At 58.3% G+C, this 27,245-nt stretch overlaps 1 protein-coding gene across 3 annotated transcripts in view; it reads left to right on the top strand.

Annotated features, from left to right (window-relative positions):
* Positions 1–27,245, top strand: part of ATP2B4 (ATPase plasma membrane Ca2+ transporting 4) — a 74,511-nt gene that overhangs the window by 2,824 nt on the left and 44,442 nt on the right. For all 3 annotated transcript variants that reach the window (XM_077789074.1, XM_021538796.2, XM_021538795.2), the window contains exon 2: positions 25,348–25,828. In XM_077789074.1, coding sequence (XP_077645200.1) covers positions 25,633–25,828 — 196 coding nt within the window. In that variant the 5' untranslated portion in view covers positions 25,348–25,632. The remainder of the gene's footprint in view (positions 1–25,347; positions 25,829–27,245) is intronic.

Genomic DNA, 27,245 nt, shown 5'->3' with positions numbered 1-27,245 from the left:
CCGGCCGAGGGCTGGGCCGGGCTGGGCTGGCAGCTCCGGCTTCCTCCTCGCCCAGGGCTCCTCCCCGCCGGGCACGGCTGCGCCCTGCTGGGAAAGGAGCCGGAAAACCTGCGGGGAGAGCCCGGGCATCCCGCTGGGTCCGGGAGAGCCCGGGCAGGGACAGCGAGACCCGGCGGGGAGACACGGTGTGGCTCTGGGAAGTGACCGATGGTCAGTGTGGGTGTGGAAATGGGATGCAGATCTTTTGGGAAGTGACCGATGGTCAGTGTGGGTGTGGGAATGGGTGCAGGTCCTTTGGGAAGTGACCGATGGTCAGTGTGGCCATGGAAATGGGGTGCAGATCTTTTGGGAAGTGACCCATGGTCAGTGTGGCCGTGGAAATGGGGTGCAGATCTTTTGGGAATTGACCCATGGTCAGTGTGGCCATGGAAATGGGGTGCAAATCTTTTGGGAAGTGACCCATGGTCAGTGTGGCCGTGGAAATGGGATGCAGATCTTTTGGGAAGTGACCGATGGTCAGTGTGGGTGTGGGAATGGGTGCGGGTCCTTTGGGAAGTGACCGATGGTCAGTGTGGCCGTGGAAATGGGGTGCAGATCTTTTGGGAAGTGACCCATGGTCAGTGTGGCCATGGAAATGGGGTGCGGATCTTTTGGGAAGTGACCCATGGTCAGTGTGGCCGTGGAAATGGGATGCAGATCTTTTGGGAAGTGACCGATGGTCAGTGTGGGTGTGGGAATGGGTGCAGGTCCTTTGGGAAGTGACCGATGGTCAGTGTGACCACAACAGTGGGATGCAGGCCCTTAGGTGGGAGGTGACCAGTGCTCGGTGTGACCATGGCAGTGACCAGTGCTCGGTGTGACCATGGCAGTGGAAGTGACCGGTGGTCACTGTGACCATGGCAGTGGGAGTGACCATGGTGGTGGAAGTGACCACTGCTCGGTGGGAGGTGACCATGGCAGTAGGAAGTGACCAGTGCTCGGTGTGACCATGACAGTGGGAGCTGACCAGTGGTCACTGTGAGGTGACCATGGCAGTGGAAGTGACCAGTGCTTGGTGTGACCATGGCAGTGACCAGTGCTCAGTGTGACCATGGCAGTGGGAACTGACCAATGGTCACTGAGGTGACCATAGCAGTGGAAGTGACCAGATCTCGGTGTGACCACGCTGATGGATGCAGGCCCTTAGGTGGGAAGTGGCCACTGCAGCACAGGCGGTGCCACTTCCCTGGTGTCCCCTGTCTCCTGTGGCTGGCTGGAAACTCCTGGATCCAGGGATGCTGCAGCATTCCCAGTAAGGAATGGCTGTTCTGGCACGCCGGAGGGGCTCTGGTGTGCAGAGCTGGGAATTTGAACCCATCCCTGTCCCCCTGTGTTGTGCTGGGGGGAATAGGGATCCGATAGGTGGTGATGGGGCTGGAGATGCTCCTGTGGGAAGGAGCTTTGATGGCAGAGGTGGCAGAGCTGTCCCCAACCTCCCTCCTCTCCACACTGGTGCAGGCAGAGGTGACCAGCTGGGGGACAGGGACAGGCAGGTGACGGGATCCTGCCCAGCCCAGCGGTTTTCCAGTGGAAGCCACTGGTTTTCCCAGTGACACTGGGACAGGGAATGTGTTTTGGGGTGCAGGGATCGCTGGGAGCAGTCGGGTGACAGCCACAATCCCTGTCACCTCCTACCAGCGCTGAGGCTGAGCTAATGAACCCTGTGACTTTGATGTTTTAATTAGTTGCTTTTGGCTTTAATGCACGGGGATAATAGAGTTTCTATGGACTTATAAACCCTGCCCCTCTGCTGGATCGTTAGGAAAAGGGAAAAAAGCCACAAGGTAAGGCTGGGTAGGGACAGGAGGGAAGCTTGGAGCCCTGTGGAGTGCATGACACCCGCTGGGGTGTCACCCAGCCCGCTGGTGACTCTTTGAAACCGCTAATTAAGCACCTTAAATCCTGGGAGAACTCTCTGTGAGTAAGAGCTGAGTTCAGAGTCCTCCTGCGTTTGTGAGCTTCTGGGAGGGGTCTCAGATTGGAACGTGGGAAGCTGATGCACAGCGAGGTCCCGGGAATTTTGGGATTTTGGGATTCCCTTTTGGGGCTGGCCCTGCTCCCTCCAGGGTGCAGAACTCCACCAGGGTCCCCATGTCCCACCAGCCTGGGCTGGTGACAAGGGACATGGGGACCCTGGTGGAGTTCTCCTGGGATTTCTGGATCATGGCATCAAGTCTTACATGGGGACCTAAATATGGACCAAGAAGTGTGGGCTGGGGAGGGAACACACAGCGGTGACACCAGCAACCCTCTGCCCAAATCCTGCAGCTTCAGGGCGAGGGAAGGGACGTGGGATCAATCGTCCATCGTGGGATTGATCATGGGATCAATCATGGGATGGGATCGATCATCCATTGTGGGATCGATGGTCCATCATGGGATGGGATCGATTATCCATTGTGGGATTGATTGTCCATTGTGGGATTGGTTGTCCATCATGGGATGGGATCGATCATCCATTGTGGGATCGATCGTCCATCGCGGGATCGATTGTCCATCATGGGATAGGATGGGATCGATCATCCATTGTGGGATTGATCATCCATTGCGGGATCTATCGTCCATCATGGGATGGGATCGACCATCCATTGTGGGATCGATTGTCCATCGTGGGATTGATTGTCCATCATGGAATGGGATGGGATCGATCATCCATTGTGGGATTGATCATCCATTGTGGGATCAATTGTCCATCATGGGATGGAATCGATCATCCATTGTGGGATTGATCGTCCATCGTGGGATCCATCATCCATTGTGGGATTGATCATCCATTGTGGGATGGGATGGGATGGGATGGATCATCCATCGTGGGATCGATCGTCCATTGTGGGATCGATCATCCATTGTGGGATGGGATGGGATTGATCATCCATTGTGGGATCAATTGTCCATCATGGGACGGGATCGATCATCCATTGTGGGATTGATCGTCCATCGCGGGATCCATCATCCATTGTGGGATTGATCATCCATTGTGGGATGGGATGGGATGGGATGGATCATCCATCGTGGGATCGATCGTCCATCATGGGACGGGATCGATCATCCATTGTGGGATTGATCGTCCATCATGAGATGGGATCGATCATCCATTGTGGGATGGGATGGAATTGATCATCCATTGTGGGATCAATTGTCCATCATGGGACGGGATCGATCATCCATTGTGGGATCGATCATCCATCGTGGGATCGATCGTCCATCATGGGACGGGATCGATCATCCTTAGCCCAGTGCCAATGGGAGAGCTGCCGGCCTCGGGAATCCTTCCCTTCCCTGCGGCACCAGGGGCTGTGTGCCACCCCAGTGCCACCGCAGTGCCACCGCAGTGCCACCCCGGGCCTGTCCCTTGCCACCCCCACCCACTGCGGCCACCCGTGGCCGAGCCCTGGCGTGTCCCAGCGTGGGGAGCTCCCGGCCGGGGCAGCACCGGCCGAGGGGAAGCTCCGGCCAAGTGTCCGCGCTTTGTGCTGACGGGGAAACTTTTCCTTCCACGCTTCCCCGGCAGGGATGAGTCGGCAGCTGGGCTGAGCCGAGCGCGTTGCCGGGGGCGAGGAGCAGTCCCGGTTTTCCCATCCCGTGCCCCCGTGGCTGCTGCGGGAAGGAGCAGCGAGCCGTGCCTGGGCAGAGCCCGGCGCGTAGGAGTCCCCACCCGGAAGAGTTTGTCCGGCGGGGCCGGGGAGGGAGGAATCCGATCCCTCCTTTCCCAGGCTGGGATCCCAGCGCCGGAGCTCGGCTCTGCGTGGCCGGTTCCCCTCTGCCGAACCCCCCCCACTCTCCCCAGCGTGGCTCTGCCATCCCTCCGCGCCGGGCCGGGTCCCGCAGCAGCGATTCCCGACATCTCCTCTTTTGTCTGCGGCTCGCAAAGGTCAGCCCTGCCTCGCTCCGTTAAGGAGCTGTAAATAATCCCCGCTCCGTGTGCCGCGGCTCCAGGGCTGAGCCCAGCATCCTCCTGCTCCTGCCCGAGGAGGTGATGCAGCCCAGCCCCGGGGGGACGCAGCGCTGCAGAGCCGGGGGGCAGCGGGGTGCGGGTGGCCCGGGGGGGGACAGCGGCGTGTCCCACGCCAAGGACAAGAGTCGGGATGGCCGCTCCTGCCTTCTCCAGGCTAAAAATAAGCCGCTGGCCCTCGCCGTGCTGCCTCTGCGAGGGGGTGGCGGTGGGCAGGGGGTGAATCCGGGCACCGCGGGGACCGTGGGGTGGTGGCGGGGCTGGCGTGGGGCTGGAAGTGACCTTTGCTCTTTGAGCATCGGGGTCGGCGATCGGATTTTCAGCTCCGGGCTCGGATTTCGGGCGGTAGGTGTCTGATTTTTCGGCGCCGTTTCTCGAGATGCTAATTAAGGACCCTGCAGCAGCAGCTGGAGCTTTAGTGTCCCTTCGACACCCCTCGCTCAGCCGGGAGGTGCCCGTGGCCCCTGGAATGCCCTCGGCTTTTCTTGGCCCCTAGAATACCCTCGGTTCTTCCTGGCCCCTGGAATGCCCTCGGCTTTTCCTGGCCCCTGGAATGCCCTCGGCTTTTCCTGGCCCCTAGAATGCCCTCGGTTCTTCCTGGCCCCTGGAATGCCCTCGGCTTTTCGCTTCTCGCCTTTTGTTCCTGTTTGGGAATGCCTCCCCTCGCCTCTCCAGGGCTCCAGCCTTTCCAGAGGCTTTTAGTGGCGTGGCCCCCTCGCTATTCCAGCTCCTCGCCTCACTTTCCAGCTTCTTAAAAATAACCCCGTGCTGCTGGGGACACAGCCCAGGATCCTGGAGGAAGGCTGCTTTCCCACTCCTGCCATTCCACAGGCAGCCCAGGGGCAGCGGGACGAGCCGGGAGATGGCTCAGTCCTCCAGCACTGCCCCCTCTCCTCCTTGCTCCGTGGAAGGCCGCTGATTTTGGGATGATGCCGGGGGAGATGTGACGGCTCCGAGCGGGATGTGGGATTTTCTCGTGGCACCTGCAGAGCTCAGCCCGGCTGCGTCCCAGTCCCGGCGTGACGGATGGCTGCAGCTGGCAGCGCGCCGTGCCAGCTTCCCGGAGCTTCCCGCAGCTCCGGAGGGGCTTCCTGGCACAGCCGGGCACGTGCCCGTGCCAGCGGCAGGGATCCGGCACGGCCTCGGCGCCGGGGACACGCCTGGGGCTGACCCGGGCTGGGAGGGAGCTGGTGCTCCGGCGTGAACCTCGAGTTAAACATTATTCCTGCCTCTGGAGCAGGGAGGGATTAGTGCAGGGAAATGAGGGCAGGCTGGATTTGCAGCTGGGAATGCCAGGCTGGCACTGGGTGAACCCCAGGATGGCTGGAGCGAGGCTGGAAGAGGGGTGACAGCGTGGGTGACAGCCTCGGGAGCAGCGGGAATGACAACCAGGATTCAGGTTGAATCCTGAAGGCGTGAACCTTGAGTTAAAAATTATTCCTGCCTCTGGAGCAGGGAGGGATTAGTGCAGGGAAATGAGGGCAGGCTGGCGCTGGGTGAACCCCAGGATGGCCGGAGCGAGGCTGGAAGAGGGGTGACAGCGTGGGTGACAGCCTCTGGAGCAGCAGGAATGACAACCAGGATTCATCCCGATAGACAGGCCTGGCTGGGGGCTGGATCAGCTGCAGGAGCTGGGATCGGAGCCGTGGCTGGGCTGGGAGAAGCTGGGGAGCGTGGCTGGGAGCTTTCCTGGGTGTCCCGCTGCAGACGTGGCTCTGAGTCACCACATCCTGCCTGGGAAAGTTTTGGGTCCCCGCACTTCCCTCGGAGCAGCCGGGCAGGGCTCTGGGATGGGCCCCAGAGGGTCCTGCTGGATTCCCTGTGGGACAAATCCCCAAAATTTGGAGGCCACAACCCCCCCGCTGTGTGCAGGCTGGAGCTGGGAGAGGGTGAAGCTCCACATCCTGCATTTTCCAGTGTGACTGGTGCTGGCTATTTTTAGTTGTCCAAATTAAGCTCGTCTTAAATGCTGTCTTTTGAGGTTTCTTTGAGGGAGGAGGCCTGGAGTGGTGTTATTTCCCAAGTGACTGATTGCTCTCCAATCTGACCCCAAGTGGACTGGCCAAAAAAATGAAAGGGAGGACCAAAGCTGTGGCTGGGAAGTGTCTCCTCCCTGCAGAGCTGTGCCTGAGGGTGTTTCCTGAGCCAGCAGGAGATTTCCTGGGGGAAGGAGAAAGTAAACAGCATCCCCATGGGGCAATCCAGCTGGAAAACCTCATCCTGCTGCCTGCTCTGGCGTCCCTGGGGTGTGCTGTGCCCCTGGCTGTTCCACGGGGTGTTAAATCCACGGGTTTCTCACCTCAGGGACATTTTGGATTTATTGGAGAGCGCTGGGTGCTGGCTGGGGTTCCTAGAGGAGGTGGAAAAGGCTGGAAGCACGTGCAGGGTGCTGAGATTCTTCTTGTTTTGGGGGAAGCTCATCCAGAGGGGGCTGTGATGGTATCTGTCGGAATTTTTGGTATTGATGATTCTGAGATTGTAAAAGTCTCTGTCAGCCCCACTGCCAAAGCAGAAGCCATAATTGGTCTGTGCTGGTTTCCAGGTTGTTTATTCTGTTGATCTCTCACATGTTCTGCTGCCCTGCCCAGCTCTGTCCTGCAGGGCAGCGTGTGGGGCTCTGCCCTCAGTGGGATGTGACAAACATTAAATACCAGAAACTCCCTGGGCTGGATTTACAAGAACGTGCCAATATCTGTCACCTACGTTGGACAGTGTGTCCCCAGCCTGAACCAACAGAAAAATGCCAACACCACAGTGAGACATGGAGGGCATGAAGAAGGAGAAAAAGGACAAGGCACACCCAATTTCCTCCATCTTGTCCCCTTTGGACCCTCATCTAGAATCCTAAAATTTTACTTTTGCACCCGTGCCACACTTAATTATTCCTTATATCAAACCCTCAGAGCTGGTAATTCATCCTGTAAGATTGAAAACTCTTTTCCAAGGACAGAGATCACAGCCAGTGTCTCTGGGGGCTCTGTCCAGGGGGTTCCTGACACCTGCCAGGGTCCCAGGGCAGCCAGAGGGAAGCCCTGGACTCCCACAGTATCCATGAATTCCCCAGGATGCCTACATCCCATCAAAACCCATCCCCACCGTGCTCCAGCTCCGTCCCCGCCGCTGGATTCTGTTGTGCCAGCTCTTGCCTGTTCCCTGCTTCCCTTTTTTTGGCGCTGTTTTCCCACCTCTCCCCATCCGTGGGTGCGCTCCGTGCCTGTCTCACCTCACCGGGCACCTGCTGCAGCATCTCCTGCCTGGAGCCAGGTGCAGGAATGGCTTTTCCTGCCCTGCTGCAGCTCCCTGCAGCAGCAGCAGCAGCAGCAGTCAGTGTTTCCGTGCAGGTCAGCAGCCGGGGGATGCTCCGGCTCCTGCAGTGGGACGTGAAGTGCATGATGGAATCCCGGGCAGATGCTGCAGATGGAATTTCTGCAGCGCCGGGGGGACGTGGCCCTGCGGCCCCGGGGGTCAGAGCCAGGAGCTGGAAGTGTTCCCTGGCCTTTCCAGGCTCGGGACTGTCCCTTTTCCCTCTGGGAAGGACGACGAGGAGCCTCCCTTCCTCCTGGCGCTGCCCCGGCCGCAGCTGCCGGCGCTGGCCCGCTTCGGTTGGGTCTCCGTGCCCGGGAGCTGGCTGGGATCTGTCCCCTCTCGGGGTGATCCTTTGGGAACGGGGCTTTTGGGAAGGGATCCAGGAAAAGCCAGCAGGGAGCAGAGGGATTTTCCCAAATCTCAGCCTGCTCACCCGGGACCTGCCTCCCCTCGAGTGTGGGAGCAGCCAGGGTGGTGCTGGGGCACCCCACAAGGGTTTGGGGCATCCCACACAGTTCTGGGGGATCCAAAACGGTTCTGGGGGATCCCACACATTTTTTGGGGATATAAAACAGTTCTGGGGGATCCCACACAGTTCTGGAGGATCCCAAACAGTTCTGGGGGATCCCAAACAATTCTGGAGGATCCCAAGCGGTTCTGGGGGATCTCACACAGTTCTGGAGGATCCCACAAAGTTCTGGGGGATCCAAAACGGTTCTGGAGGATCCCAAACAGTTATGGAGGATCCCAAACAGGTCTGGGGGATCCCACCCAGTTTTGGAGGATCCCACACAGTTCTGGACAGCCCCAATCCAAGCTCCCACCCTGCATTCCCACTCACCTCGTTACTCCAGGAGCGAACCCCCCTGCCCAGCCCCTGGCCGTGCTGGAAGGTGATGGAGAGGGTGAGGAAGGCCCCTGATCCTGCAGGGAAAATGCTGGGAAAGGGGAAAGGAGGCAGAGCCTCGGGAGCGGAGGGGATTCCGGCAGGGACAGCTGGGCTGGAGGGGAATCCTGGCCGTGGGTTTGGCATTTTTCCATTGGGATGGGGGGCGGGAATCACACCCTGAGCCACGGCTGGGTGTGTGTGTCCCTGCTGGGTGCCGGTGTCCGGGGAATCCTCCCTGTGTTCCCGGGATCCTGCACTGTATTCCGTGGATCCCTCGCTGTATTCCTGGGATCCCTCACTGTATTCCCATGGATGCCTTGCTGTATTCCCAGGATTCCTCTCTGTATTCCACAGATTCCTTGCTGTATTCCCCTGAATCCCTCACTGCATTCCCACAGATCCCTCAGTGTATTCTTGTGGATCCTTTACTTTATCCCACAGATTCCTCACGTATTCCCACAGATCCCTCACTGTGTTCCTGTGGATCCCTCCCTTTATCCCAGAGATCTCTCACTGTATCCCACAGATTCCTTGCTGTATTCCTGTGGATCTCTCACTATATTCCCGCAGATCCCTTGCTGTATGAAACAGATCCCTCACTGTATTCCTGTGGATCCCTCACTTTATCCCACAGATCCCTCACTATATTTGCACAGATCCCTCACTGTATTCATGTGGATCCCTCACTGTATCCTGCAGATCCCTCTCTGTATGCCACAGATCCCTCACTTTATCCCACAGATCCCTCACTGTATCCCGCAGATCCCTCACTCTATTCCCACAGATCCCTCGCTGTATTCCCGGGATCCCTTACTCTCTGTATCCTGCAGATCTCTCGCTGTATTCCCGGGATCCCTCACTCGCTGTATCCCACAGATCCCTCGCTGTATCCCACAGATCCCTCACTCTATTCCCACAGATCCCTTGCTGTATTCCTGGGATCCCTCACTCGCTGTATCCCACAGATCCCTCACTGTATCCCACAGATCCCTTGCTGTATCCCACAGATCCCTCGCTGTATTCCTGGGATCCCTCACTCGCTGTATCCCACAGATCCCTCCCTCTATTCCCGCAGATCCCTCGCTGTATTCCTGGGATCCCTCACTCGCTGTATCCCACAGATCCCTCGCTGTATCCCACAGATCCCTCACTGTATCCCGCAGATCCCTCGCTGTATTCCCGGGATCCCTCACTCGCTGTATCCCACAGATCCCTCCCTCTATTCCCGCAGATCCCTCGCTGTATTCCTGGGATCCCTCACTCGCTGTATCCCACAGATCCCTCGCTGTATCCCACAGATCCCTCACTGTATCCCACAGATCCCTCGCTGTATCCCACAGATCCCTCACTGTATCCCGCAGATCCCTCGCTGTATTCCCGGGATCCCTCTCTCCGCTGGCTCCCTCGGTGCCAGCTGGGTGCCCCTAACTCCGGGATTTCCCCGCTAATCTGGGCCCTATCGCTGGTAAAGCCGCAATTATCCCGGGATTAGCGGGATGAGCGCTGCTGCTCGGGGCCCCCCTGGGCCCGGGCCAGCACAGCGGGGCCGGTGGCCACCGTCACCTCCGCCGACCCCAGAGCGCCCGTCCCTCCTGCCCGGGGGCTGGGCGCAGCTTTTGGGGTTTTTTGGGACGTCGTTTGGGCTGTGTCCTGGTTCCCGTTGTGTCTGAGCCGAGCGAGGCCACGCTGGGTTTGGAGCACCCTGGGATGACGGGAGGTTTCCCTGCCCAGGGAATGGGATGAGCTTTGAGGTCTCTTTTCATCGCTTCCATCCCGAACAACGGTGAGATTCCATCCCGAACCATGGTGGGAGTCCATCCCGAACCATGGTGGGATTCCATCCCGAACCATGGTGAGATTCCATCCCGAACCATGGTGGGAGTCCATCCCGAACCATGGTGGGAGTCCATCCCGAACCATGGTGGGATTCCATCCCGAACCATGGTGAGATTCCATCCCGAACCATGGTGGGATTCCATCCCGAACCATGGTGAGATTCCATCCCGAACCATGGTGGGATTCCATCCCGAACCATGGTGGGATTCCATCCCGAACCATGGTGGGATTCCATCCCGAACCATGGTGAGATTCCATCCCAAACCATGGTGGGATTCCATCCCAAACCATGGTGGGATTCCATCCCGAACCATGGTGGGTTTCCATCCCAGTGTCGCTGCAGGTGGGTTTTTTTTTGGGGTTAGCTGGGATTTGTGACACGTTTATGGCAAAAAAAGCGCTTGGTTTTGGGGCCGTGCAGCAGGGCTGGAAGGCCCCAATCCCTCCTGGCAGGGATGTCTGTCCCAGGGGAGGGATATCCCAGTTTATGGAGGAATATCCCAGTTTATGGAGGGATATCCCAGTTTGCACAGGGATATCCCAGTTTATGGAAAAATATCCCAGTCTGCTGCAGGGATATCCCAGTTTATGGAGGAATATCCCTGTTTGCAGAGGGATATCCCAGTTTATGGAGGGATATCCCAGTTTGCCCGGGTTACTGGTGCAGCTGGGAGCTGCTGGGAGGAGGGAACAGGATGGCAGGTCAGGAATGCTGGGATGCAGGGCAGGGGTGTGGAGGTGAGGCTGGGAATGTCGGGGTTGGGAATTACAGGATTGGGAATGTCAGGGCTGGGAATGACTGACAGGGCCGGGAATGACACCCCAGACTCCATGGCTGCAGATCGGGGTGACTGCGGGGTGGCAACAGGACAAGGTGCAATTTTAGGGAGCAAAGAGCCGCATCCAGTTGGAATCATCACCCATGGAGATGATGATGATGATGATGATGATGGTGGTGGTGGTGGTGGTGGTGCCTCTCCCCAAACTCATATAATCAATCAGCACTTAATTAAAGCCTGCTCAGGGTTTTTAATTGCTGTGACTACCCCGGGAAGCGGGAACGCCGTCCCTGCTCTGGCTGAGGCGAGTGCCTGGCGCTGGTGGGAAGCTCAGCTCGAAGGAAGCGCCTCTGGAAAGCACATCCAGGCTTTTCCCAAGGATTTTTCCCATCCCCCTGGACGCGGGAAGAGAGACAGCTCCCCCAGAACACCGGTGGGGTTCAGCTGGGCCGGGCTGGGAGCCTGTGGGTGCCCGGGATGGGTGCCCAGGGTGCTGCCCCTTCCCTGCCACCCACCCTGGGGCCCTGCGGTGCCTCCAGGCTTTGCCCACCCCCTTTCCATCTCTCCCGCCCGCCTAGATTCCCTTTCCGATTGATTCCATTGATTTTCCAAGCCCATTCCGGCTGCTTTGCTCAAATCTTCGCTTCTCCACCTGGGGGGGAAGAGCCTGGGAGGCTCCCGGGGGGGTGGCTGTGCCCCCTCCCAGCTCATTCCCAGCTCATTCCCAGTTTATTCCCAGCTCATTCCCACCTCATTCTCAGGTCATTCCCACCTCATTCTCAGCTCATTCCCAGTTTATTCCCAGCTCATTCCCAGTTTATTCCCAGCTCATTTCCAGCTCATTCTAAGCTCATTTCCAGTTTATTCCCACTCATTCTCAGCTCATTCCCAGCTCATTCCCAGTTTATTCCCAGTTTATTCTCAGCTCATTCCCAGTTTATTCCCAGCTCATTCCCAGTTTATTCTCAGCTCATTCCCAGTTTATTCCCAGCTCATTCCCAGTTTATTCCCAGCTCATTTCCAGCTCATTCTAAGCTCATTTCCAGTTTATTCCCACTCATTCTCAGCTCATTCCCAGCTCATTCCCAGTTTATTCCCAGTTTATTCTCAGCTCATTCCCAGTTTATTCCCAGCTCATCCCAGCTCCGAGGAACTTTCCCTATTTCTTGCCCTGCCCCTCCCTATGCTCTCCTGGCCCATCTGGCTCTCCCCTCCTATTTCTCCATATTTTCCATCCTCTGATTTGCCTCTCCCGCCTGGTTTTTTTTTCCCCTTTTTTTCCTTTTTTTTTTTTTTTTTTGGCGATTCCCACACCCACCACCACATTACTTTTTTTTATTATTATTTTTCTCTCTTCCTTCCCCCCCATTGCTGGGCGAAGGTCTGCATTTCGGATTTTTTACGGATGGGGTCGGGGGTTTCTTTTCTCCCGGGTAAATATCTCCTTCCCTGCTCGCCTGGCTCCCTTTAATTAGACTTCTTACTGCATGGAACAGTTTGCAGTTATATATGGAAAACATCCCACACTTTCCCAGGAGCGGGGCATGTTGGGAAGGGAAACGGGAGCAGCCGGGCGCGCTCTTCCCTGGGAGCCGCGTGTGTTTTTCCTATCGCTTTTCCCGACTTTATTTTTTTAACCCTTTTGCGGCAGCGAAAAGCGCTCGCAGCCTTTTTTTTTTTTAATTTTTTTATTTTTTAAATTTATTTATTTCATTTGTTCGTACTCCTCTTCCATCCCTCGTCGTTGCGGGTCTGTCCCTTAGAAAATCGGCGCTGGGCTCGTTTTTTTTGGTGGGTTTTTTTGGGGTTTTTTTAGGAGTTTTTTTTGGGCTTTTTTGTGTTTGGTTTTTTTTTTTGTGTGTTTTGTTTTGGTTTTTTTTTTTGTTTTTGGTTGGTTGGTTTATTTGATTTTTTTGTTGTTTTTGGTTTTTTAGGGGTTTTTGGGGTTTTTTGTTTGGTTTGTTTGGTTTTTTTTGTTGTTGTTGTTTTGTTTTGATGTTTTTGTTTTTTTGTTTCATTTTGTTTGGTTTATTTGGGGTTTTTTGGGATTTTTTTTTTGCTTTTTGGGTTTTTGTTTGTTTGCTTTGTTTATTTGGGTTTTTTCTTACTTTTTTGAGATTTTCCTGGATTTTTTTGTTTGATTGGTTTATTTGGGGTTTTTCTGGGTTTTTTTGTTTTTTGGTTTTTTTTTTTTTGCTTTTTTGGTTTTTTTTGGATGGGAAAATACATACTTAGTGCTGGAGGAGTGTGGGGAAAGTGATTGCAGGTAGCCGGGCTGGCAGGGATGTGATCCAGAGCGGGAATTCTCGGAGCCGGGACGCTCCTCCCGGCTGACGCGGTGGCAGGAGGGACAGCGCTGTCCCCAGCCCTTCCCCGTGTCCCCAGGGCTGCCGCCACCCTCGGGATCCGCCCGCTGGAATTGTCACCCTCCAGCACATCTGGAATCGCTGGGGTTCCCCTACAGCACATCTGGAATTGGTGGCGATCCCCTACAGCACATCTGGAATTGTTGGGGTTCCCCTACAGCACATCTGGAATTGTTGGTGATTCCCTACAGCACATCTGGAATTGGTGGGGTTCTCCTACAGCACATTTGGAATTGTTGGTGATTCCCTACAGCACATCTGGAATTGGTGGGGTTCCCCTACAGCACATCTGGAATTGTTGGTGATTCCCTACAGCACATCTGGAATTGGTGGGGTTCTCCTACAGCACATTTGGAATTGTTGGTGATCCCCTCCTGCCACAACCCCAGCTTTAGGGGATCCCCCAAATTTCCCTGTGCTGCCCCACCAGCTCTGCCTCTCCTGCCTCAGTTTCCTCAGGGGCGTTTTTAGGAGGGATTGCTGCCGGTTTGGGTTTTTTTGGTTTTTTTTTTTTTTTTTTTAATTTTTTGATTTTCCCCACGGGATTCTTCACGGAGCAGGGAAGAGGAAGCTCCCGGCGGTGACGAGGTGAGCCACCAGGTGCCCCAGGGTGTCCTGGGCACCCCAAAAATCCCACGGGCTGCCCCTCTCCTCCTCCTGCCTTCCCGCAGCAGCTGATGCTTCCCCCGGCTGCTGCTGCTGGAGGAAGGGACGGGGCCCTATTTTCAGCCCCCAGGGATTTTCGGGGTGGGAATCCCCTGTCCCTGTGGAATCTTGCTGAAAACACCGGGCCTGTGTCCTCCTGTCCTGCCCGGTGGCTCTCCTGTCCCCCCGAGTGTTGTTTTGCGCCGTGCTCTGGGTTTGGATGGAATTTAAGCCGATTTTAAAATTCCTGCGCTTTCCAAACGGGATGTGGGAAGGTGGGAATCGGGATTTGGGAGATCTCAGGTGTGTGGAGAGATGAGCTGGACACCAATTGCTTCTGGGCTGCCCCATCCCATGAGAGAGATGGGATGGCAGGAGCATCCCTGCCCTGGGCTGGGATTCACCAGGCTCAGCCCCATCTCCTGCCAAAATCCCGCTGTCCATCCTGAGATGCAAAAATCCAAAAAAATCCTGCTTGGGGCTGTGCCCAGGAACGGCTCTGGAGCAGAGGGCTCCGGGCTCCTCCCTCCTGCCCTCTGCTCCAGCCTGGCCAGCTTGGACACTGCCCCCAGCCTTCCCCTGGCCTCTCCTGCTCCTCAGGGACCTCCCAGGACAGTGAAAGTGATTTTTAAGGCTTGTGAAGATACTGGAGTCTGTTCAAGATATGTATGGTTTATGGTTTTTCATCCTCCCCTGCATCCTAGTTCCAGTAATATGTTCTGGGGGTTTATTAGTAATTGTTAGGGGAGGAGCAGGGTTGAGGTTTTTCAGCCTCTCCTTTCCTTCTTCTCTTTTGAATCTGTTATGTCACTTTTTGAGGATATTCGGTTTCCCCCGAATGTTACAGAGACCATCTTTCCAGTATTCTGCAGCACCACCCTGCCAACGGGATCCCCATCCTGCCAGGATTCCCGGTGCCAGCTCCCGGCTGGCCAGGTGTGCCAGCGGCTGGCAGGGTCCAGGTGGCTCTGACAGGGCTGGGATGTGGCCACTGCCCCGTGTCCATCCTGGAGGTGCTGCCAGAGCAGCCCCAGGGCCTGGTTTGCTGCCTTGCTGTTATCCTCCAGTCCTGCTCCACAATTCCAAGCTGCCCAAATCCCAAACCTCGGCTTTGGGCTCGCTCTGGGGCTGGGAATCGGCGCCAAGCTGAGCCCAGCATGGGTCTGGAGGAGGGAGGAGAGGTGGAGGGGGCAGCGGGGTGGGAGCTGCTGCCCTGGACACGTCCCTGCAGCAGATCTGCCCGGAGGGAAGGGAACAGAGCAGAGAAGGGGCACCCACTGCGTGCCAGCTGCTGCATCACCCCGTGGAGGCTCCCCAGTGAAGAACCCATTTCCTGGTGCCAGGTGGGATGGAGAAGGAGCGGGCAAAACCTCGTGCTGGCACCCAGGACAGTCCTGCCAACCTGGCAGCACCGGGGCTGTGCCACTGTCACCTCCAGGGAGCAGGTGAATTTGGGGGAGAGAGGGACAGACGCAGAGCAAAGAGCAAGGCAGCCCAGCTCCTCCCTACCTGAGGGCTGCTGCGTAGAATCACAGAATTGTCGGGGTTGAAAAAGATCTTTAAGATTGTCAAATCCAATCCTTAAACCAGCAGTGCCAAATCCAGCACTACACCATGTCCCTGAGCACCACATCAACATGTCCTTTGAAATCCTCTGGGTGTTACAGGCAGGTGAAAGATGTATTCTGTGATTTTGGTGGCCGGATGATCACAAACAAAACCGTGTTGGTGTTGAAAGCGCCGAGGCTGCTCGGGAGGTGGCAGAGGGGCTGTCCCCAGGGGGATGCTGTGCCCCTGCAGAGGGTGAGGCCTGCAGGTGTTTGCTGCTGCAGGAGAGGCTGGCTTTGCTGCCCATCCTCCTGCGTTCCTGCACCGTGCTACCTTGTAAAGCACGGAGAGAATAATGAGAGGAGCGGCGCTGATTTAGTGCAGGCGCCGCCGGAGAAATACCAAGGCCTTAGATGGAAACATTCTCCCTGACAGCTCGCCTGGAGGCTCCCTGCTTTTCTTTTACTTCCACCCCCCCTGGAATTCCTGGGCTGCTGCACCCTGAGGCTCGGGGAAGCCCCGATTCAGATTCCTGACCCCCGGCACTGCCAGCTGTGCCCGGTGGTGGCTTTGGCACGTGGATGTGACACTTTTGGAAGCCTGGACACCACGAGCTGTCACAGCCCCTGGTGGCAGCAGGCTCAGAGCTGGGGGGTTTGAGGCTCAGGGCTGTGGGTTTAGGGGCTGAGGGATGCAGATTTTGGGGCTCAGGGCAGCGGGATTTGGGGAGCCACGTCATGGATGGCCGCATCCGTGCCAAGGCTGTGCCCAGCGTTCCGCCTCCAGCCTCTTCCCTGCCCTTTGCGGGAGTTAATTGCTGCCTTGGGCACGCCAAAAACCAGCAGTTTTCCAACGTCAATTAGCAGGAGGCAAAATAGGAGCAAAATGGGAGCCAGGGCAGCTGGAATGAGCGGGGCGGTGGCGGCCGCGTGAGTGCCCTGCAGGGTGGCGGCAGGGACATTCGTTTTGGGGAATGTCACCTCCTCCTGCCTTCTCCTGCTTTCCCTGTGACCTTGGCCCTGCTGCCATCCCTCCTGTGGGTCCCACGGGCCTGGCAGGAGGAAGGAGAGGAGGAGGAGGATGGTGTGACACAGGCAGGGATGGGACAACGCTCTGCTGGCATCGCCGCCCTCGGTGTCACCGGTGTGGGGACGAGGATCTACGGCCAAGGGGGTGACAGCTGGTTTGGGGACAGGCCCCCAGCCTTGTGCCCTGCACGTGGCAGCCCCGTGGCTGCCTGCTGGCACCGGGAATTGTGTGCTTGGCACAGCCATGTGGGAGGAAAAACTGCGGGGCTGGCACCGGGGGTGACGGTGACACCGCGGGGACAGCGGCTCCCTGCCCGCAGCGTGTGGCACCCTGAGCCCGTGGGAGCTGTGGCGTGTCCCTGTCCTCGTCCCCAACCCCATGTCGTGGACGGGGAGGAGTGGTGTGGGAGTCGGGAATTGTCACTTGCGGGAGATGGAAATTGTCACTCGTGGGGAGATACGAATTGTCACTCGCGAGAGTCTGGAATTGTCACTCGCGGGAGACAGGAATTGTCACTCGCAGGAGATGGGAATTGTCATTCGTGGGGGACTGGAATTGCGGGAGACAGGAACTGTCACTTGCAGGAGTTGGGAATTGTCGCTTGCAGGAGACAGGAACTGTCACTCGTGGGAGACAGGAACTGTCACTCACGGTAGTCGGGAATTGTCACCTGCAGGAGACAGGAATTGTCACTCGTGGGGACCCGCGGGGACGAGGGGAGCCTGTCCTGCCCAGCCCTGCCCAGGAGCAGCCCCAGGGGCCGATCCCCGCAGGAATTCCCGCAGGAATTCCCGGGCTGCGCCTCCAGCCCCGCGTCCTGCCCCGTTGTCACTCGGCTGGTGACTCAGTTTCCCTGGCACAGCGCTGCTGCTGCCGCCGCTCTCCATGAGGCCCCAGCGCTTCCTGGGCGTTTTCCTGCTCCTTTTCCAGGGCTTTTCCCCCACGTTTATCCCCACCACGTTTATCCCCCCAGGTTTATCCCCCCAGGTTCATCCCCCCCAGGTTTATCCCCACCAGGTTCATCCCCCCAGGTTCATCCCCAGCAGGTTCATCCCCCCCAGGTTCATCCCCCCAGGTTCATCCCCCCCAGGTTCATCCCCACCAGGTTCATCCCCCCAGGTTCATCCCCCCCAGGTTCATCCCCCCCAGGTTCATCCCCCCAGGTTCATCCCCAGCAGGTTCATCCCCCCAGGTTCATCCCCCCCAGGTTCATCCCCCCCACGTTTATCCCCGCAGGTTTATCCCCACCAGGTTCATCCCCCCAGGTTCATCCCCCCCAGGTTCATCCCCCCCAGGTTCATCCCCCCAGGTTCATCCCCCCACGTTTATCCCCACCACGTTTATCCCCCCAGGTTTATCCCCACCAGGTTCATCCCCCCCAGGTTTATCCCCCCCAGGTTAATCCCCCCAGGTTCATCCCCCCCAGGTTTATCCCCCCCAGGTTCATCCCCCCCAGGTTCATCCCCCCAGGTTCATCCCCCCAGGTTCATCCCCCCCACGTTTATCCCCACCAGGTTCATCCCCCCCAGGTTCATCCCCCCCAGGTTTATCCCCCCCAGGTTTATCCCCCCCAGGTTCATCCCCCCAGGTTCATCCCCCCAGGTTCATCCCCCCCACGTTTATCCCCACCAGGTTCATCCCCCCCAGGTTTATCCCCCCCAGGTTCATCCCCCCAGGTTCATCCCCCCACGTTTATCCCCACCAGGTTCATCCCCCCCAGGTTCATCCCCTCTCGCAGGATGGAGCCTGCGGGCTCCTTCCCCGTCTGCCCCCAGGAACGGGGCGGGTCTGGCGGTCAGCGGGGTGTCCCCCGTGCCAGGGTTTGGCCCTGGAGTGTCCCCCGGGTGTGGCGGGGGTGTCGCTGCCGGGTGCGGGTGGCCCCCGCGGGCAGGGCAGTGTCGCTGTCCCCACCCCTGGCGGAGGAAGCGGATGCTGCTGCGGGAGGAGGGGACATCCCGCGGGTGCCACAGGTGGCTGTCCCCGGGTGCCACCGCTTCTGCTTTCGGCACAGCGTGACCGAGGGAAGGGGACAGATCCTCCTGAGCTGGCACAAGGTCCCTGAGCTTGTCCCGGGGTCTGTCACAGCCTGGCTTTGTCCCCTTCTCCTCTCCGTGACACCGGGATGGCGGTTCCCGCACCGTGACCTTCTTGCCACCCTGCCCCTCCTCCCCGAAGGTGACAATGCCGGCTGGGATGTCCCCTGCCCCTTTCAGCCAGCCCTGAGCACGAGGCTCGTCCCTCTGCGCCCCCGCCTCGTCCGGGGAGGTGCCAGCCCGGCGGTGTCCCCCGCGGGCCCGGCGCCGCAGGGGTTAAGCAGGGAAGGCTTCCCTTGCCAGGGGTGTTGCTGGGAACGGGCAGGAGCGGGAGCGGAGCCGCTGCCATCTGCACATTGCGATTTGGTGAGTGTGCAGGGGAGGGGCGCCCAGGGCGGCCGGGCCCCCCGCTGCCCGCGGCGGCTCCGGGGCGACGCTGGGCACCCCGAAATCCCCCGTGACATCCCCCTGAAATCCCTTGACATCCCCCTGGAATCCTCTGTGGCATCCCCCTGAAATCCCCCGTGACATCCCCCTGGAATCCCCCGTGACATCCCCCTGGAATCCCCCGTGACATCCCCCTGGAATCCCCCGTGACATCCCCCTGAAATCCTCCGTGACATCCCCCTGAAATCCCCCGTGACATCCCCCTTAAATCCCCCTGAAACTCCCCGTGACATCCCCCGTGACATCCCCCTGAAATCCTCCGTGACATCCCCCTGAAATCCCCCTGAAATCCCCCGTGACATCCCCCTGGAATCCTCTGTGGCATCCCCCTGAAATCCCCCGTGACATCCCCCTGGAATCCTCTGTGGCATCCCCCTGAAATCCCCCGTGACATCCCCCTGAAATCCCCCGTGACATACCCCTGAAATCCCCCGTGACATCCCCCGTGACATCCCCCTGAAATCCCCCGTGACATCCCCCTGAAGTCCCCCGTGACATCCCCCTGGAATCCCCCTGGAATCCCCCTGACATCCCCCTGAGATCCCCCGTGGCATCCCCCATCAGCCGGGCTGGGCTCCACCTGCTCCACGTGGCCGTGTCCTGGTGGGACGGGGACCTGCCTGCCGCAGCCCCCTGTCTCCAAGGCTGTCACCTCAGCCTCGCTGTGTCCCCTCCCTGTGTCCCCTCCCTGTCCCCAAGGCTGTCACCACAGCCCCGCTGTCCATTTCCTGTCCCGAAGACTGTCACCCCTCTCCCGGTGCCCTCCCTGTCCCCAAAGCTGTCACCACAGCCCCACGGTGCCCTCCCTGTCCCCAGGGCTGTCACCTGTTGGTGCGGGGCAGGACGCTGTGCCCAGGTGCCAGTGCAGAGCCCAGGTCCCACATTCCCGCTGGGAAGGCGCCTCCCCTGGCTCTGGGGGGCTGCAGGGGGGTCTCGTCCCCTCCTCAACCTCCCCACGGTGATGGCAGCACCCCATGGGTCTCTCCCGGTGATTCCTCCCTGGATTCAGCCATTCCAGGGGATTTTCACCTCCCTGTGGCCTCTCCAGGGGCAGCAAAGGTGCTCCAAGGCCGTTTTTCTCCTTTAATTGGCAACTTTGGCTCGTGGAGTCCGTCTGTGCATCTGGAGAACGTCCCTGTCCGTGCAGCCTCTCTCATCCCACTGCAGATGCAGCTTCAGATTCCCAACGAGAAAAAAAATCTCAAACCCGAGCCAAGGAAGGGGAATTTTGGGGGAGTTGATTTTTATGTGGGTTTTTTTTTTTCTTTTTATTATTTTTTTTCCCTTCCTCCCCACTTGGCAACATAAACAGCATCCTTGACAGCTTTACATTGAGTTTGCCATGGCAACCTCCGGCAGCCAAGTGTTCCCAACACCCCATTCCCAAACTGGGAGAGGAGTTGGACTCTGGTGGGTGCTGCTGAGAGGGGCAGAGTGTGGGGCTGGGATCCAGGTGCTCGGGGAAGGTGATCCCACCTTGATCCACCTGATCTGAGCTGGTATTTGTGGCTCTGGGCAGGGAATGTGGTGGCTGGTGATGCTTTTCCTTGGCCTGTGGGTGGGAGATGTCCCAGCTGGGGCACGGATTTCATCCTCCTTCGTGGACCAATGGAAAAACCTCCTGAGCTTGGGCAGGGATTGCTCCATTGGGAGGATGGAGCAGCTCCCGCTGTCCATCAGGATTTGATCCGATGTCCTGAGGCAGGAGGATCCCTGTCCTCACCCAGGGACCCACCAGGGCTGCTGCTGGCACATGCCAGCTCCTGGTGCCACCAGCACGGCAGCAGGGCCACCCCACGGCGTGGCTGGAGTTGCCACTTGTGGCACCTCCAGCTGATTAATTTTTCCTCGTCGCTTTCCGAGCGCTTTGCGAGGGTAAATCCAGCAGGTCCTGGGGCTGGGGTGGGCACAGGCCAGGCTGGGGCGGTGGCGCTGGCTGCGGGCACTGTCCCTGGCAGGACAGAGGTGCCGTGGCTGCCGTTTATTATTCCGGGCAGGTTCAGCTGCAGCACCGGCTCCACCGCTCCTCGCCAGCTCCTCCTGCCTGGAGCCCGCACGCTCCTTCCTCCCCTCACACTGCTCTCCTTCCTCCCCTCACACCCCACTCCATCTTCCCCTCACACCCCGCTCCTTCCTCCCCTCACATGCCTCTCCTTCATCCCCTCACACCCTGCTCCTTCCTCCCCTCACACTCTTCTCCTTCCTCCCCTCACACCCTACTTCTTTGTCCCCTCACACCCCACTCCATCTTCCCCTCACACTGCTCTCCTTCCTCCCCTCACACCCCGCTCCTTCCTCCCCTCACACCCCACTCTTTCCCCTCACACTCCCCTCCCTTGTCCCCTCACACTCCTCTCCTTCCTCCCCTCACTCCGTGTTCTTTCCTCACACTCCTCTCCTTGCTCCCCTCACACTCTTTCATCCCCTCACACCCCACTTCCTTCCCCTCACACTCCTCTCCCTTGTCCTCTCACATTTCTCTCCTTCCTCCCCTCACACTCTTTCATCCCCTCACACTCCTCTCCCTTGTCCCCTCACACTCCTCTCCTTCCTCCCCTCACACTCCTCTCCCACCTGGGCTGTTTTCATCCCTCAGGGAGCGCTTGTTCCTCTCCAGGGCCTGGGGCTCTGGGAATGGATTCCCAGAGTGAAGGACAGAACCCGCTGGAGTCACTGGGATCTCCTCAGAGCGATGGCTCTGATCCGGGTGGATCCTTCCCAGCTCGGCCAGGGAGCCGTGCTGGTGGGATGGGGCAGGTTTGGGAACGGGGCTGTGATCCCAAAAGGGCTGCGGGAGGATGCTTGGAGCAGACAGGAGCCATCCCACACCTCGGTCCCAGGCTGGGATTGCAGGGTGGGACACAGGGATGGTGCCGAATACCTCCTTTCCCCGCAGGACAGAGCGAATTCCAGGCTGGAATCTGACTGTGGGACAGGGATGGTGCTGAATCCCTCCTTTCTCCTCAGGACAGAGCGAATTCCAGGCTGGAATCTGTGGGACACAGGGATGGTGCTGGGTCCCTCCTTTCCCGCAGGACAGAGCGAATTCCAGGCTGGAATCTATCTGACTGTGGGACACAGGGATGGTGCTGGGTCCCTCCTTTCTCCTCAGGACAGAGCGAATTCCAGGCTGGAATCTTGCAGTGGGACACAGGGATGGTGCTGATCGCTGCCCCCTGAGCTCTGTCAGGGGTAATTAAGGGCTAGGCCGTTACAGTATTAATTAACTGTCTCCCTCTTAACCTCTGAGCACTCCTCAGACAGCGCCGGTTGCTATGAAAGAGAAGGAAATGAGCGTGGTGGGGTGGGGGAATTAGCGTTTTTTCTCTTAATCAGCAGGAGCCTGCTTAATTGGGCCTGCCACCTCCTGCTTCCCGCTGCTGGGAGCTGCTGCCTGGCAGGGATGGATGAGCTCAGCTCCACGAGGAGCCGTGGGAGAACGGGGCTGGGGATGGGCAGGGATCCATCCCTGCTGGATGGGGCAGGAGCAAAGCTCTGGGTGTCCCGGGAGCTGCAGTGTCCCATCTGTGTGTCCCATCCCTGTGTCCTTCCATCCCTGAGTCCCATCCCTGTTCTCCCCATCCCTGTGTCCCCATCCCCGTGTCACCATCCCTGTGTCCTATCTCTGTTCTCCCCATCCCCATGTCCCATCCTCGTGTCCTGTCCCCGTGTCCCAATCCCTGTGTCCCCCATCCCTGTGTCCCCCATCCCAGTGTCCCCATCCCCATGTCCCCCATACCCATGTCCCAATCCCTGTTCCCCATCCCTGTGTCCCATCCCTGTTCTCCCCATCCCCATGTCCCATCCTCGTGTCCTATCCCCGTGTCCCAATCCCTGTCCCCCATCCCTGTGTCCCCCATCCCAGTGTCCCCATCCCCATGTCCCCCATACCCATGTCCCAATCCCTGTTCCCCATCCCTGTGTCCCATCCCTGTTCTCCCCATCCCCATGTCCTATCCCCGTGTTCCCCCATCCCCGTGTCCCCATCCCAGTGTCCTGTATCCCATCCCTGTGTCTTATCCCAGTGTCCCCATCCCCTTGTCCCCCATACCCATGTCCCAATCCCTGTGTCCCATCCCTGTTCCCCCCATCCTGCCGTGCTCCCCGCTCCCTGCAGCTGGAGCACGGGTCCCTCCCGAGGTGGGGACACTGCTGAGGAGGGGACACTGACAGTGTCACTGCTGTCCCCGAGGTTCGGTTGGTGCCTGTGGTGCCCTGATAACGCCGGGAGCTGCCCTGGGGGTGCTGCTGGTGGGATAAGGAGGGCCAGGCAGGGAGGGTTCGGTTCTTTGGGCTTCTGCTGCTCCAGAGATTGAAAAGTCCCTGGGGCTGGAATTGGGGCAGTTTGGGGCAGTCTGGGGGGCAGCCCTGGAGCTGGAATTGGGGCAGTTTGGGACAGGGCAGTTTGGGATAGCTCTGGGGCTGGAATTGGGGCAGTTTAGGATGGCCCTGGAGCTGGAATTGGGGCAGTTTGGGACAGGGCAGTTTGGGATAGCTCTGAGGCTGGAATTGGGGCAGTTTGGGATGGCCCTGGAGCTGGAATTGGGGCAGTTTGGGATGGCCCTGGAGCTGGAATTGGGGCAGTTTGGGACAGGGCAGTTTGGGATAGCTCTGGGGCTGGAATTGGGGCAGCTCTGGGGCTGGAATTGGGGCAGTTTGGGATGGCCCTGGAGCTGAAATTGGGGCTGTTTGGGACAGGGCAGTTTGGGACAGATGTGGGGCTGGAATTAGGGCAACTCTGGGGCTGGAATCAGAGCAGTTTGGGATAGCCCTGGAGCTGGAATCAGGGCACTTTGGGACGGGCAGTTTGGGATGGCCCTGGAGCTGGAATTGAGGCAGTTTGGGATGGAGCAGTTTGGGATGGCGCTGGGGCTGGAATTGGGGCAGTTTGGGACACCCCTGTGCTGATTTGGTGCCTTTCTGTGGGGTTTGTGAGGGCTGGTGCTTCCCGTGTGTTCTGGGATCAGCCGTGGACGTTCTCCCTCCCCATCCCTCCCCAGGCTGCTCTGCCACCCCTGGGCCCCGTCTGGGGCGGATGCTGCCTGTTCTTTATTTATTTTGCCCTCAGAAAGATTTTGTTTTCTCTCCATGAGAGCCTCTCCTCGCAGCCTTTTTGCCTCTGGAGTGCCGGCAGCTTCCCTGGAGCTTGAGAACACAGCTAACCCTGGCTGACAAAAAGCCCTTTTCCCCTCTGGCCTGTGCTGTTCCCTCCATGTCCCTGATTGTCCCTAGAACTCTGAAATGCCAGCAGGAAATCCCAGCCCCAAAATCCCTGAGGAATGGGGGAGCTGTGGGATGCTCGTGGTCCTTGCCTGGCTTGGTTGAAGTGTTTTAGGGGCTTGCTGTGGGGTTGTGACCCCAGGTGGCAGCTCTTGGGGACACTGAGAGCCACTCGCTGGCCTCAGGGAACCACCTCGGAACAGGAAAAGCCTCGATTTCCAACAAAATCCCAGGTTTTGGTGGCTTTTCTGCCACTTCCCTCTTCTCTTTTGTGGTTCCTGTGGCGTCTCCCAGCCGATGTAGAGCCCATGGGGTGATGCAGCCCCTTTCCTATGGATATTGGGATAGTGGGATATTGGGATTTTTGGACATTGGGATGTCAGGAATTTTGGATATTGGGACATTGAGATATTGGGAATTTGGGATATTGGGGCATTGGGATATTTGGATATTAAGATATTTGGACATTGTGATTTTGGGATATTGGGATATCGGGAATTTGGGATATTGGAACATTGAGATATTGGGAATTTGGGATGTTGGGGCATTGGGATAGTTGGATATTGGGAATTTGGGATATTGGGACTTTGGGATATTTGAATATTGGGATATTTGGACATTGTGATTTTGGGATATTGGGATATTGAGAATTTGGGATATTGGACATTGAGATGTTGGGAATTTGGGATATTGGGACATTGGGATATCAGGATTTGGGGATATTTGGATATTGGGATATTTGGACATTGTGATTTTGGGGTATTGGGATATCGGGATATTGTGAATATGGGATATCGGGACATTGAGATATTGGGATTTTGGGAATTTGGCCTATTGGGACATTGGGATATTTGGACATTGTGATTTTGGGATATTGGGATCATTGCCTACCTGCTGGCAGGGCGGGGAGCGATGCTCCGGCCCCCACGTCCTGCCCAGGGGAGGAAGCAGCTGTTTCCCACTGCCGAGGGGTATTTTTAACCCAAAATCGATGGGAGGGTTTGTCTGGGCTGAAAGCGAAGAACCACCTGGGCTCCTCTTCCTGCCCGGCCCCGCAGCTGCGGCTTTCCCCTGCTCCACACCCCGAGCTCAACTTCTCACCCAGGAATTCCTGCCCAAACCACGCTGACACCGCATTCTCCCTAAAAATCCCCCCCGTGGGGTAGCACCTCTCCCTTGTCCCACCCCATGGGGCGCCTCGCTCCTTCCCAAGCCCTCCTAACGCCGATATTTTTGTTTCCCACGGTTGTTTTCGCAGCTCCAGTTGCTGTGGTATCCAGGGAGCCCTCCTCCTCCTCCTCCTCCTCCTCCTCCTCCCGCTGCAGGAGCTGCACGCCGGGCGTTGCTAAGGTCGCCTCCGCGGTAACATGCACATCCTGTTTACACCTTCATCCCGACAACTTGGGCTCGGATAGAGCCGCCCGTTCCCCCCGGGAAGCCCCCAGGGAAGGAGCCACACGGAGCATCCCCCACCGGAGCCGCCGGAGCCGCGAGCGAGGCCGCCCCAGGAGCGCCGCGCCGGTGGCACCGTCGCCGCGACAAGATGACGAACAACGTGGCCGACCACCACCCCGGGAACTCGGTGGCCGAGGGCAGCCATGAGGGGGACTTTGGGTGCTCCTTGGTGGAGCTCAGGAACCTCATGGAGCTGAGGAGCGCCGAGGCCGTGGCCCGGCTCAATGACTCCTATGGCGGCGTCCAGAACGTCTGCAAGAGGTTGAAGACGTCGCCGGTCGAAGGTGAGTGGCCCTGCCATGGGCTGGGGTTGTCACCTGTGGGGTTATCACCTCCAGGATGGAGACACATATGGAGGTGATGTCTAAGGGTGGTGGCTCCCACAGTCTGTGGTTGTCACCTGTGAGGTTGTCACCTCCAGGATGGAGACACATGGAGGTGATGTCCGAGGGTGGTGGCTCCCACGGTCTGTGGTTGCCATCTCTGGGGTTGTCACTTCCAGGATGGAACCATGTGAAGGTGACATTCAAGGGTGGTGGCTCCCACGATCTGGGGTTGTCAGCTCCAGCATGGAGCCATGTGAAGGTGACACCTGAAGATGGTAGCTTGCAGGGTCTGGGGTTGTCAACTTTGGGATTGTCACCTCCAGGATGGAGCCATGTGAAGGTGGCACCCGCAGATGGTGGCTGCCACGGTCTGGGGTTGTCACCTCCAGGATGGATCCACATGGAGATATCGTCCAAAGGTGGTCTGGGGTTGTCACCTCTGGATTGGAGCCATGTGAAGGTGACACTCGAGGGTGGTGGCTCTCATGATCTGGGATTATCACCTCCAGGGTTGTCACCTCCAGGATGGAACCATGTGAAGGTGACATCTGAGGGTGGTGGCTCCGGTGGCTGTCATGTGGCCTGGGGGTGTCACTTTTGGGATGGAACCACATGAATGTGACACTCGATGGTGTCTCCAGCGGCTGTCCCATGGTCTGGGGTTGTCACCTCTGGGATGGTCAGAGATGTGGGATCTGGCCTTCTCCGGCTGTTCCCTGTTCAATCATTTACGGAGTGGGAGGGGAGGTGTAAAGGTTGGAGGGCGCTGGTGAGGTGGCCGGGTGTTACCTGCAGCTGTTGGTGGCACTTTGGGTGATGGACATGGACAGTGCGTCCCCAAAGGGGGTGGGGGATGCACCCAGGGATGGGGAGGTGGGACCAAGTCCCTCCTGGTCTGAGGGTGCTCCGAGGAAAACCTGGGCAGTGCAGCTGGGGTGGTGGCCGTGACACCTGGGGTCACCTCTGGAAGGATCTCAGGGTGGCACCTCTGCCCTCACGGTCTGGGCTGGCTTTTGGGGTCCCCTCAGCAGCGGGGCTGGTGGCACTGAGGGGGTGCAGGGGCAGAGAGCTCCTGATTCCAGCTCTGAGGGGTTTCCTGGAGCTGTGGGATGGGAACTGGGCCCTGGGGCTGTGGGATGGGGGCTCAGCCCTAAAACTGTGGGATGGGGACTTGACTGTGACAATCTGGGATGATGACACAGCCCTGGAGCTGTGGGATGGGGGCTCAGCCCTAAAACTGTGGGATGGGGACTTGACTGTGACAATCTGGGATGATGACACAGCCCTGGAGCTGTGGGATGGGGGCTCAGCCCTAAAACTGTGGGATGGGGACTTGACTGTGACAATCTGGGTTGGGAACACAGACCTGGAGCTG

Source organism: Lonchura striata, chromosome 30, assembly GCF_046129695.1.
Source record: "Lonchura striata isolate bLonStr1 chromosome 30, bLonStr1.mat, whole genome shotgun sequence".
Taxonomy (NCBI): domain Eukaryota; kingdom Metazoa; phylum Chordata; class Aves; order Passeriformes; family Estrildidae; genus Lonchura; species Lonchura striata.
This window is presented reverse-complemented; position numbering and strand designations above follow the sequence as displayed.